Genomic DNA, 12,805 nt, shown 5'->3' with positions numbered 1-12,805 from the left:
CTGTGGTGTTTTGGTGTCTTCTTGTAGATCAGGGGTCTCCAACCATGTCAACTTTATGGCCTGTAGACTTCAACTCCCAGAATTCCCCAGCCAGCTGGAAGTCGAAGTCCACAAGTCTTAAAATTGACAAGGTAGATTGAAGCCAAGTGTGAGAAGCCGGGGACGTTCTCGAAAGACTGTCCTACATGCCTCAGGATAATGCTGAAGAATCCAATGCGAGTCAGTCACTGGAACCAAAGGTTTATTCTCCCAAGCTTTTGGGCTCCTGAAGGGAACTTCTCTCTCTCTCTCCACAATATGTGCACTGAGCTTTTCTACGAGTTCTATTTATATGGTTTTACGTACACTTTGTCCCTATGGTACCTAAGTAAGTGCAACAGGAACAGATTTTAAACATTTCCTTTCAGCAAAGTACCAGAGGAAACTAAGAAAAATTACACTTCGGGGCAGCAAGGAAGGGCATAACCCGACTGGAAGGGTAACTTGCTAGTGCTTATTGTAGACTTGCTCAGGCTTATTATTTACTACTCTTAATTGAGGGGGGTAAAACATCCGGGGGAGCCTCACCTTCTCGGATTAGCAAATTGGATGAAAAGCCACATGACATTTTCCGTCCTTTAATGAAATGCGTTCGTCGGAAATGGGGCTGCCGGATTCCCCCCGGGTTTGTTTGTTTGTTTGTTCCCGAATCAGCCACGGATCAGGCGGTTGGGCCCCGTTGGTGGACCTCCAAACCGAAATCAGGCCAGATCTGGAGATTGCGCTATCAGCAGGAGGGGCGGGAGAAGAACGCGAGTCGTGAGTTTCCATCACAGAAGTGAGAAGCCCCGCCTCGAGAAAGAAGCCAGCGAAAGCTCCGGGCTGGAGTAACATCCTGGAGGGGGAATTTCCTCCGAGGTCGATGTCCTATATGGGGGTTGGAGGAACCTTCGGAGATAACCAGCGGGTGGTGCAATGGGAGCGCGTCACCGGGAGGTTGAGCTCTTGATAGATGGAAGGCGGCGGAGCTCCTGAGATAGGTGCCTTCCCGTTTCCTTTCCCCCAAAGGGTTTGTCACGCCTTGGGTGTCAGGCTTGCCGAGGAGGTCTCAGCTCGCCAAGACAAAAGCCAGGGGCTCCCCTTCTGCATTGCAGTCCCGTCGCTCAAAGCAAACACTTGCTTTCCCGGGAGTGTAACGTGTAGAACGTCCAAACTTCAGAATCAATGTATCCGTAGTTCAAGCCTGCGTTTTGCAAGTCTCCGGGATGCGAACGCCACGTTATGCAGTGGCGGATTAAGGCTCACTTGGTGCCCTAAGCACTGGCAAACCTTGGTACCCCACCTCCTTTGTACATACTGGACAAACGAAGCCAAGCTTAGGCTACATAAAAGTTTTTGTACCCTGCTTCTCCCAAGGTCCCCTTTGGGCCTGGTGCCCTAAGCACGTGCTTAGTCTAATGGTTAATACACCACTGGCGTTATGGCAAACAAGTGCTCGACCTAAGAGAGGTCTTTGTCCTGTCTCCTTAGGGCAGCGGTCCCCCTCCCCCCCAAACTTGGCAACTTGTAAGACTTGTGGACTTCAACTCCCAGAATTGAAATCCCAAAATTCTGGGAGTTGAAGTCCACAAGTCTTCACGTTGCCCAGTTTGGGGACCTCTGCCTTAGGGATTCGACCAGTGTCCCCCGATCTGGTGGCTAGAGGAAGGAAACCCATGGAGTCACAGGCCCGGAGCCCCATACCTGGATGCGGAGAACCTTAAAGGTTGAGATGAATCAATGCTTTCTAACCAAAGGATCGGTTTTAAAAAAAAAAACCATCCCAAGGAACATTTCGAAAAGAAGTTTAATGGACAGGCAACATAAAGCGCCGGGAGTTGGGGGGAAGCTGCGAGGAAGGGGACTGAAATGTCGGCCACTTCCCAAAAGTCCAGAAAAACTGCTCCCGCTCTCCCTCAAACTGGAAAAGCCTATTTGGAAAAAAAGATGCCGTTTGGAGTTGCGACCGTCAGCAAAGCCAATCCTCTCCCTGGGCGAGGCGAGTTACTAAAACGCGCAATCAACCTCTGAGCATCTCGACCGAGGCGGGCCGTTCCCTCCTTTCGTCGGGCAAGAGAGAAGTCAGAAAGTTTGCCTGAAACGCAAAAGGGGGAAAAAAAATTGTGCCCGAGACTGAAGATCCCGAAGGTGCCTCGTTGATTTCTCTCTGTACTTCACAATGTGTCCATTGGCAAAGAGCCTTCCTAGGGGCCAAGGAGGACGGCGGGGTGCGTGTGCGCGCGTGTGTGGGTAGGGTTGGGTGAGGGAAAAGCTCCCCTACTTGGGGAGCGAATATCCTTCAGAGCAAGCCTGGCATAGCAGCGCTCCCACCCCCACCCCCCAGTCCCCAAGATCGCTCCGCTTCCCCCTCCCCAACGTGATCCAAGACGATCCCGAGCGTGCCAGAGAGGAAGAGTCGTGCTCCCGGTTCCCAGATGGAAACGTGCCCGAGAGAGCATTCGCTTTCTTTGCCCCGCCAGGAAGCATCGCTGCAAATGGGAAGAAGGGGGGGACAGAGAGAGAGACCAAGTGACGTGAGGGGAGGGGGGCGTGATGGAAAAGAGGATGCGGGCTGGGAAGTTATAAAGGAGCTGAGCCCGGGGAGCAAGGCACCCTTCGGATACTGCCGCGAGGTGTGGATCCCCCCCAGCTGCCTGCAGAGCCCGGCGCGCTTGAGGCTCTCGCTGGCTTAGAAGAAACTTTCCTTTGCGGCCGCCGGGAGACCGACCGACCGAGCGAGCGCTTGGACTCGACAGCGGCGAAGCGCATCTCGGGCAGAGGGCAGCCGTTTCTCTCCCTTCCCGGTGTCGTTTTCCCTGTGGCGGCATGTTGAGCTGGAACCTCCCTGGAACCGTGCTGGGCGGGCTGCTGGGTTTCTGCCTTCTCCTAGCAGGTAAGGGCGAGTCTCTCATCCACCCCACCCCATCAGCCGTCGCCCTCCGCTTCCTCTGGACCCGGGGCCGACTCGGAGCAGGACTAGAATGGTTCCAGGGCGGGACGGGGGGATTGAGGGGTGTTGGGGGGGGTCCGGCGGGGCGCACCGTAACCTCGGAGCCTCGTGGTTTTTAGCCCACCCCGTACGCCCGGATTGGGCGAGTCTTGGTCCCAGAGGACCAAACGCAATGCGAGCCCAGGACCTTGGCGATGCGAGCCCAGCTTTGGCTTGGCCGCTCCTCTTGCACGGGGCTCGCTTCCAAGAGTGCGCCGGGACGGGCGCGGAAGAATCGAATCCCAAAAGTTCCTGGATCTCTCCTATCCGCCCCCCCCCCCATCTCCCCCGGCTTTTCCGCGAAGGCACCTGCGGGCGTACAAAGGGCCGCGAGGCGGAGCGCGCTGAAAAGGCTTCCCTCGTTCGAGGAACGCTTGCCCACCGCTGGAACTCGCAGCATAGATAATAAGCGCGGAGGCAGATGGGCTGGGGCTTCCTTGCTATTTTGCTGAGCCGATCCTTGCTTTTTCTCCCGGGGGAGGGAGGGGGGGAGGGCAAAGGAAAACCATCCCTTCCCACTCCTCCCCCCCCTCCCGGGGACGGGGTTGTGGCTCTGAACGAGCTGGTGCTTCTGACGATCTGGACCATCAGGGCGAAGGGATTGTCCAGTTTTAGGAAAGGGGGGGTGTCTTGGGATGCCCCAAATGCATATAGACTTGCATTATAGTATAGCATTATTTCAGGATGCCCTTGGCACTTTCACTCAGATGGGTGAAAGACAACCGCGTCTGTCTATGCCAGGGATCTCCCAACTTGGCAACTTTTAAGACTTTGTGGACTTCAAACTCCCAGAATTCCCCAGCCAGCCAATTCCCCCATGCTAACTGGGGAATTCTGGGAGTTTGAAGTCCACAAAGTCTTAAAAGTTGCCAAGTTGGGAGATCGCCGGACTAGGCGAATTGTCTAAAGCAGAGCAGAACTTGGCTGGGGGGATTTGGACAACAGGTTCCTAGGAAAAAGCGTCCTGGTTTTTGTTATCTACCGCGACAGGTGATGAAACCACGGACGCCTCGGCTTGGTACAATAGAAAATCAGATAACTTTGTACGCCTGGCTTCACGAAGGGTGGGGGTGGGGGTGTCATCTAAACCGAGCATAAAGTTTTGTATGGAGCAAAACGGGGTTCTCGTGCTTTAGTGCGGTGCAAAAATCTAGGCATCGTGGCTTATTCAACAAACCAAGATGGGGTAAAAAATGGGCGGCTAAGGCTAATCCCTGTGACCCCCCTCCCTCCTCCGTAAATCTGGCTCTGGGATGGGAACGCAAGCGGCTCTGCAAAACAACCCCCCAAAGACGGGAAAGTCTTGGGAAGAATCTGAGGCTTGATTTTTCTTTTGGAAAGAAGGAAGATGCAGTGAGTTGCGGGCTTCTTCTCCCGATCTGGCCGCAAGACAGAGTCAGCCAGCCTCCAGGGAAGAGAATTTACTAAATCAGAGGTCTCCAAACTTGGCAATTTTAAAACTTTTTTTCTTCCCAATTTTTATTTGTATTTTTTACATACAATAAATCCATTCCATTTCAATCTTGTGTCGATTAGGTACATATTTCATGTGGTTACAATTAATAATAATACTTTTCTTATCAATATAACAATATACGCATTCCCTATGAATAATATAAGTACTATCCAATATATCCATTTCACCAGATGCTTTTATTGCTTTAAAACTACATATAATCCATTTTAATTTATTTTATTTTCTAACCATTGATAAAACAAATCCCATACCATGTAATATTCAGATACTTCCTTTTCTTTGATTTCTAGTCTATTCGTTTCTGTACATTCAAATATTTTTTCAATTGCTTTTCCTTCTATCGGTATCTTATCACTTTTCCAGTTCTAAGCAAATACAGTTCTAGCTGCTGTTAAGATGGCAACTTTAAGACTTGTGGAGTTGAAGTCCACAAGTCTTAAAGTTGTCAAGTTTGGGGATGTCTGTGCTAAATGGTCTGGACAGGCAGGGATTTACATGGTAACCCATTGCAGTGTTTTTCTTGATGAGCTTCAAATACCTAGGCAAGTGGGGGGGTTGTCCATGGGTGCTGGAGGGGGGAACGAACATTCGGCTCCCCAGTGCGCTGAACCCTGGAAGGAGAAGCAACCAGTGCCTGGAAAGAGGCTGGGAGAAAGAGAGAGGAGGCCCAGGAGACACCTGCTGGGACCACACGCGAGGGGGTGGAAGGGCGATAGAGACCATCGACTGTGACCTGCAGTTGGGTTGGCTGTGCTCTCCTACTAGAGAAATATATTCTCTGGGGAGCCTTCGGGAGGGGTGGGGCATCCTCAGTGGGGCTGGCTTACAACCCTGCAAGAGAAGATGTAGCTGAAGTGAGAATGAAGTGAGAATGAAGTGAGATGTAGGAGAAGTGAGAATGTGGATGAAAGATGATCCCCTTAACCATGAAGCAGACTAAGCACGTGCTTTGGGCACCAGGCCCAAAGGGGGCACCACAAAGTTGAGAAAGAAAGAAAAAAACCAATGAAGATTTGTAAAAAAATATCTTGTACGTACAAAGGAACAGGACACCAAGATTGGTCAGTGCTTAGGGCACCAGTGAGCCTTCATCTGCCACGGATTCCCCACAGTGCCAAAATAAATACTGGGGGATTTCGGAGCGATGAGAGGAAGTACATCTTTATGCTGTTGTATTTAATCTGTAAAAGCCAGACGATGGGATGCTTTGGAAAGGAAAGAAAGTGGCTAAGGACTAAAGCGGGAGAAGTTTCAGGCCTTAGGCAGCACACCTTAATCGATGGCTGCTGGGAAACAAAGCAAAACTCTCCTCTCTGCTGTAAGGTGCTCCCTGAATGAGTTTGGTTAGCTGTGGCTGGACACACACTGCCCATCTGATGTGCCTGAGGCTTGACCCTTCAGGATCTCTTAAACATATTAGTACTTATGACCAGAGTAACTTCCCTCCCTCCCTCCCCAGTCCTCTGAACCCTCCAGCTGAAGTGTTCCTAGTTGTTCTATTCCATAAAATACTTTCCTTCCGAATATAATCTTGGCTGGAAAAAAAAAAAGGCAGCAGTATTCAATGCTCTAGTATTCTTTGGGAACTCATTCACATCTCATGGTTTGCTTAATTATGCAATAATTAATTGAATAATCCACAAGCAGATGGGTTCACCTGACACACTAAACCAAAACCAAATTTTGCCTTAGTGCAATATGTGAATGGAACAATAGGGGTTTATCTCTGAAGAGATATTCCAGGATGAGGAATATTTCTTGAGTTAAATATAATTCACTTTTAAAGTATGCCAATATTGCATAGTGCTTGTGCAGTAAAAAATAGTTTAATGATAAGGAAACATTTTTTGACAGTGTTGTTTAAAGGCATTGAAGTTAATTGTCCATTGGATAACACCTATTTTGGTCAGAATGGGTTCTGAATGTAAAAATGTTCCTTTCCAATTAGTATACATAAAAATTATATATCACTTCTCACTACTTCTTTGAAAAGTATTACTATTGGAGACACACAGGGTTGAGGAAGCCCTATGGTTAGTCTACTGTTTTATATTTTAAAACAACACATTGGGAATGCTAGCAGCCCTTTAAGTTTCTCTTTAGAGAAATAACCAAACCTAATGTTGGTTATTCTTATTCTTGGCATTCTGATTTTTTTTCTCCTAAAAGAAGCAGATCATAGTAATTTACTGTATAGATCACACACAAATATTGTGTGTGAAAGTTGATAAAATCCATAGTAGAGTCATTAATTTCTTAAGTTCATAAAAGCCAAAGTGAAAATATATAATTGATACTAAACTGAGAACTCAGGTATTAAATATAGCTATTAGATGGGAAAACGATATCTCCAGAATGGGGAAGGGATTTAGATAAGTAACATCTACTGCATTTTGGGGTATGGCCTAGCCAAAGACACATATTTCAGAATTGGGAGCAGCAACTCCATTGCTAAGTAGTACAGTCATAAAGTGAAGTGTCACATGATTGTGCCTGATTTACAACATAGTTGGTTAGTTCCAGTTGTGGTCATTAGTGCAATGTCACATGACCACAATTTCCGAGTCCTGCCAGCTTCCCCATTGGCTTGTCAGAAGCCAGATGTGAAGTTGGCAAATGACCATCATGTGACCACAGGAGGCTGCATCCATTGTAAAAGCGCACCAGTTGCCAAGTCCCTGCAACATAATCATGTGATTGTGGGGACACTGTGATGGCTGCAACTTCAAGACTGGTCTAAGTGTTGTAACTTTCAATGGTCAGTGAACAAATGGTCAATAAGCAAAGACTGTAAGTGTATTTTATTCAAATAGTGAGCAATAGTAAATATATGATGTACATATACATAATTTTAACTTTTAGAGAACTGTATTTAGTAAGTAATCCATTAAATACTGCAACATGATGGAGACCAGAAGATGTTAGTGGTGTTGATAGTTAGTGTGTTGCATATTGTTTCTTTAATTGATGTGCAACACTTATTTTGGAATAAGTAAAATACATGAGCACATATAGCTGGTGTTTGGAATGGATAATTGATTTTTAAAATGTATTTTTCTTCCCACCCACCACCACCAATGATGCCTTTTTGTATTCAGACTGCATAGGGATGTTTGAGTAGACTTAAAAAGATTGCTTAACATTTGAGAACAATCAAAGGAATCAAATTATTATTGAGCATAGATATATATGAAACTGTATGTATTTTCCAGTGATACAGTCTATATCTGAAATCAATTCAGGTAGATAACTTGGACTGAAACAGATCTAAATAAATTTTAGATTTTTTTTTGTCCATTAGAATACCACACAGTATCACTGAATCCTTGCAGAAAAAGATTTAAGGATCTATATATGTTATCTTTTTTTCCCATTGCAAGACTCAAATGTCTGAGCATTTTTTAAAACAATGATCTAATCTAAGCTAGTGCATCACCACCCACTGTGTGTTTCTGAAGCAAAAGAAACTGGCTAGAAATGAACAATAGACATTTGCTTCTTTACAGATGGGAAAAATTGAATTGAATGAATCCCTTCACTGATGCAAGAATGAACTGCTCGGGATCTCCTTGATGTATCTGAAATGATTTTTGTTTAGATATTTGATTTATGTTGATGGTATTTTAGAGAGGATCAACCAGAGAGATTCTGGTGGAATGTTAAAAGAATGTCCTAATGATTCAAGCTATTTGACAGTAGAACCAATTACTAAGCTTCATTTTGCTAGAAATTTCCCCACAAAAACTGGATTGACAGTTTTCAAGATTGCTTTAATCTTTATTCTTGTTCGTGAGAAGGAGATTGGACTCAATGCTGTCAAAAGCTCCTGCCAACTCTCTGCTTCTAAAATAGTGCCTCTATTGAAGATACTTTCAGTTGAACATAGTGAAGATTAGGAGAATAAAGAGACACGGGGAAAGGATAGCATCCATTTCAGTTGCATTAAATTATAGTGCAATTCTATACAGTTTCACCCAAAGGTAATTTCCACTTGAATGCAGAAGCCCTTGCTTCCACATAAGTTGGACCAACTGCATTCTTGAGCTTGGTTTTAACTCAACCCAAGGAATATAGAGTTGTGCTAAAGGCAACAAAGAGCAGGAGAGTTGCATGGACAAGGGAGATGGTTATGTCATCTTCTATTCTAAGAAAAAGTTCCAGGCATAATAGAGATGGAGAAATAAAGGTGATCGTCAAAGATGTTTTCCAAAACAAGAGCAACATCCATTGGCAATGTTTGAAAATAACCTATGTATATATGTGGTATAGCAACAACTGATAATTTACTGTACATGGTACAGTAATAATTCGAGATTTATTTATTTAGAATGCCCATCTTACTTGGGGGAGTAGGGTGTTGTTTCTGGTTTTCTTGCCATATATCTTCAGACACTGTGGATACTATCTGTTAAATGGGCATTGAGGTAATAATTGCAGTAATAATTTGAGGCTCAGGCTTCAGAATTTTTCTGGGGCTTCTTCAGGCTTGTTGTCTACCTTTCCCAGAATTGTGTGTGTGTGGGGGGGGGGTGATTTTATGTCTCTAACATCATGGGATGGGGTGATTGCATATAACAAATATAAGGAAACTGGCAAATAAGCATCAAAGTTCCCTGTAACCTCCTTAATTACTTTCTGGACAGTACAAAAACAACAACATCAACAAAAAGGTAGAACTGAAATGCATATGTACAAAATACGTCAAAGTGGGAATAGTGCAAGAAACACTCCCAACTCCTTCCTAAATAGAATAGTAGAGCTCCTTCTCTTCTTTGCCCTGTTGGAAGTCTTGGGAGAAGCTGGAGTCAACACCTGGGAGGTTGGAAAGTGAACTCAGAAAACACAGTGAGAGAAAAATGGTGTGTTGAAGGTTCCTGGAGACCACAAGGGAGGTGCATTCCAATCATGATAAAACATCCAAAGTACCTTTTAGGCACACATCCCACTTATCAACCGACATCACATCTAAGGCAAAGCTTATACACACTGGGCTTATCCTGTTTTTATTACAGTATTGATTTTACTAATAAAAATTAGTCGCACAGTTTTGAGTTCTCCAAACTTGGGGAACTCCAACAAAATAACACACCAACTCTAAATCAAACATATTCAGTACTATGCCAATTTAGGGTGGTTTCCTTAAGGTGGGCTCAAATGGAGGAGATGAAGGCAACCTTATAAGAGCCAAGGAGGAAATGGCTATTATCAGGATGTGATTGTTCCCTAATGGTATACCAGGGTGTAAAATGTGTGAACAGACCAAAGGAAATAAAAACCAATTCATACTTGGAAAAAAATGCTTTCCGTATATCTTCTGCATATACTTTTATGGGCATTCCTTGAATTAATGAACATCTTTCCACAGAGACTGAGAGAGCAAAGGAAGCAAGTAAGACTGAAGCATTTGTCCCTGGGGTGTAATGCATGGTTTGTTAGTCCTTAAAATAAAAGAAGGAAAGGAAATGGGAGTGATATAAGACAATGGATCTTTTGTCATTGTGGTTAAAATGCCTGGCAGAGAGGGTAGAGACCATAAGGAGTGTAGGAGTAAGAAGTTTTTTGTTTTTTTTATCCTCCTCTCCCTTAAAATAATCATTATAGCTTGTTTCTAAAGCTTTATGGGGCAAAGCTCACAGACTTGGGAATGCATTTATAGTAACTCTTGTTTGGCCCTCATACCTGTTGCAGTTCGAAATGAAAGAAAACTCTGCAATGGAACAAGTATGAAGACAGGTTTGGAATTTTAGGACACCTCTTCACTTGCTCCTAACCATGAAAGACAACCACAAGTTTCCTGTGTTGCGTTGGTCTGGTTGATGAGCAAAGCAGCATTTTGTTTTTGTTGTTGCTACTTTGAAGCAGTGGTTCTTCTCCCAGGGACGGTCCCAGAACTATCAAATCTGTTAGGTTGGAAGGAAGTCAGATCACTAATTGGGTACTAAGGCCATTGAAGCAGAATCGGGATGATGAATTCCATGCTGGTTTTGTTGTCCGTTGCCAACTTAAGGAAAGGCCTACACGGAAAAGTTATCATTTAAGCAAGACATGCTAGATTTTTGCTTGAGGGAGTAAAAGCAAAGTGAATTGTAGTTGTATGGGTATGATAGAATTATAATCTTAATAGATTAGGGAATATTTCCTCTTGCATTTCCCATTGATTTCAATGACTTAAACAGGATGTGGTGTTGTGTCCCTTTGTAATCTTCACACTCATCTCTCCCTATGCTAACATTCAGATTCTTCCCAGCCTCTCTTTTTCCAAAGAAAGGTTCATTGAACATCTGTTATGAAGGGAAGTCCATCACTTTTCATGGTTACAGCTTCTACTTTGAATTGTTTTTGTTATGAAGTCTTTTTTAAAACTAGTGTTCCTTTGAAATCTGCCTGTATATAGCTTAAATGAATTAGTTTGTATTGGCACTCTGGAACAAGAGAGAGAAATAGTAAACTATTTCAAGATCTTTTTTCAACGAATAGTATCACTAAGGCAAGTATCCTTCCTTCAATTCCTGATGGGTTTTTTCTGTCATATTATGCCACTTGGTTTTGCAGCATGTGCAAACTGGGTAGGAATCCTTTCTCTCCATCAAAGTCATTAATAACAATTTGGGATACTGTAGTAGTGGAAAATCAAAAGCCCCACTCAGTATTATCTGTCTGTTTTCTTAACAAGCACAACTCACACCCCCTCACAGGGGTGGTGAATGGGAGCGATAGCATGTTCATTATGGATACCATGAGCAAATGACATAATTATGTAATATAAGATTAATTGGTTGATATTCAGTACAAAAGCCACTTGTGTGATGTAGTACAAACATGTAACTAATATGAAAGCATTTAAATTGGGCTAGAATAAAACATAAAATATTCTGTTTCTTTGAAAAGCTCACATACTGTATGTGCTAATTCATTAGAATTATAATCATGAGATTAAAAAAATAAAGGTTTAAGTTTATGGACAGGAGCTTATAAAAAGATGTGGATATTTATGACAATAATCTAGTCGGATATTCATTATATGTCAAGGAAAGCTGATAAGTAAACTGGAGAGCTTTAATTAATGGGAATTCATATCAATAAACCATAATATGATTTGTTTGGTTTTATTTAGGATGATTGATGAATAAGAAATGATGGTTTGCTCCACATATAGGGGCCTAGTGCAAATATGAAGACAGTCATTGTCATTGTGAAATTGATTTATTTCTTGTTCTAGCTTAAGGGTATGCAAACCTTTTAAGCAGGTAGCTAAGAAGGCTGTGAAGATCTTGATCAAGATCAAGATGGAATTCTCTTTGATTAAAGGTCAAGTGAAGCATCCCCTCAAAAATGATCATAAAATATTGCCTGTTTTGTGCTGCCTTAATCTTCATGCATTAATGTATAACTAGACATACAATATCTTGCCTGCAAAAATCCAAATAACCACTAGATGTAAGGATAGATCCTTGTGGCTGGCTGCCATCTAGTAATTGCCTAGATTTTTGCGCTCTGGATATGTATAATATGTCTAATTACAACAGTAGTTCTTCTTCAGTTGTAATTTGTAATTCCCTGAGAAGTAACTTTCTTACATAGAACCTGTCAAGATAGATACCATTTTCCCTGCACTAATTTACTGGGCACATTTGAAAGATTAAGAATATGTTATGGGTTAGAAAGAGATTCAGATTCCTGGTGTCATGGGATGTTAAAAGGTGGGGAGGGAATCTGGTTAGGCTTGCAAGATTGCCTTATAGTAGTCTACTCAATAAGATTTGGTTCTAGTCATTTGTATAGTCTGTTCCCTATCATCTTCAAAGGTCTGATATCAGTCTTGTTAGTCTGACTATGTATTCTCCTCCCTCCTACTAATACCCTAGGGAGAGTCCAGGCTTCCTAATGGTTTCCCTGTTTCCCAGGCTCAACACATGTTGTTGCATATGTTGTTGTAATAATCTCTGAATACTCACTTTAAAGTGACCTCTGTTGCTTCCTACAGTATCTCATTTTCATTTAGGAGCTCAGGGTTGCATATACAGGGCTTGTTTAATATAAGATTGCAGAAACTCAGAAGAACATGAATTTAAAATATATCTATTTTTGAGACCTTATGTTATTTATGCAAAGACTGACCATTTAGTAAAATGTTGTCCATGGTGCCCTGTTATGGAACATTTTCTGGGATGCTTAATAAAGTCTACTGCTAGAATTTTAGCAAGGCACTAGAAATGGTCACATTAAAATTAACATCATATCCATTAAAGGGCAGCTGAAGGTACTTATAGCCTTTGTTCTTGGAACACAGGTTGGCTTTTCTAGTAGGGAAAATCTTGACA

The 12,805-nt window shown here is 43.3% G+C and overlaps 1 protein-coding gene across 3 annotated transcripts in view; it reads left to right on the top strand.

The window, feature by feature from the left end:
* Nucleotides 1–2,626: 2,626 nt before the first annotated feature.
* Nucleotides 2,627–12,805, top strand: part of FLT1 (fms related receptor tyrosine kinase 1) — a 116,309-nt gene continuing 106,130 nt past the window's right edge. For all 3 annotated transcript variants that reach the window (XM_026708826.2, XM_087937207.1, XM_087937208.1), the window contains exon 1: nucleotides 2,627–2,911. In XM_026708826.2, the coding sequence (XP_026564611.1) occupies nucleotides 2,845–2,911 (67 nt within the window). In that variant the 5' untranslated portion in view covers nucleotides 2,627–2,844. The remainder of the gene's footprint in view (nucleotides 2,912–12,805) is intronic.

The sequence above is a fragment of the Pseudonaja textilis genome, chromosome 7, assembly GCF_049901715.1.
Source record: "Pseudonaja textilis isolate UNSWEBS1 chromosome 7, rPseTex1.2, whole genome shotgun sequence".
Lineage (NCBI taxonomy): Eukaryota > Metazoa > Chordata > Lepidosauria > Squamata > Elapidae > Pseudonaja > Pseudonaja textilis.
This window is presented reverse-complemented; position numbering and strand designations above follow the sequence as displayed.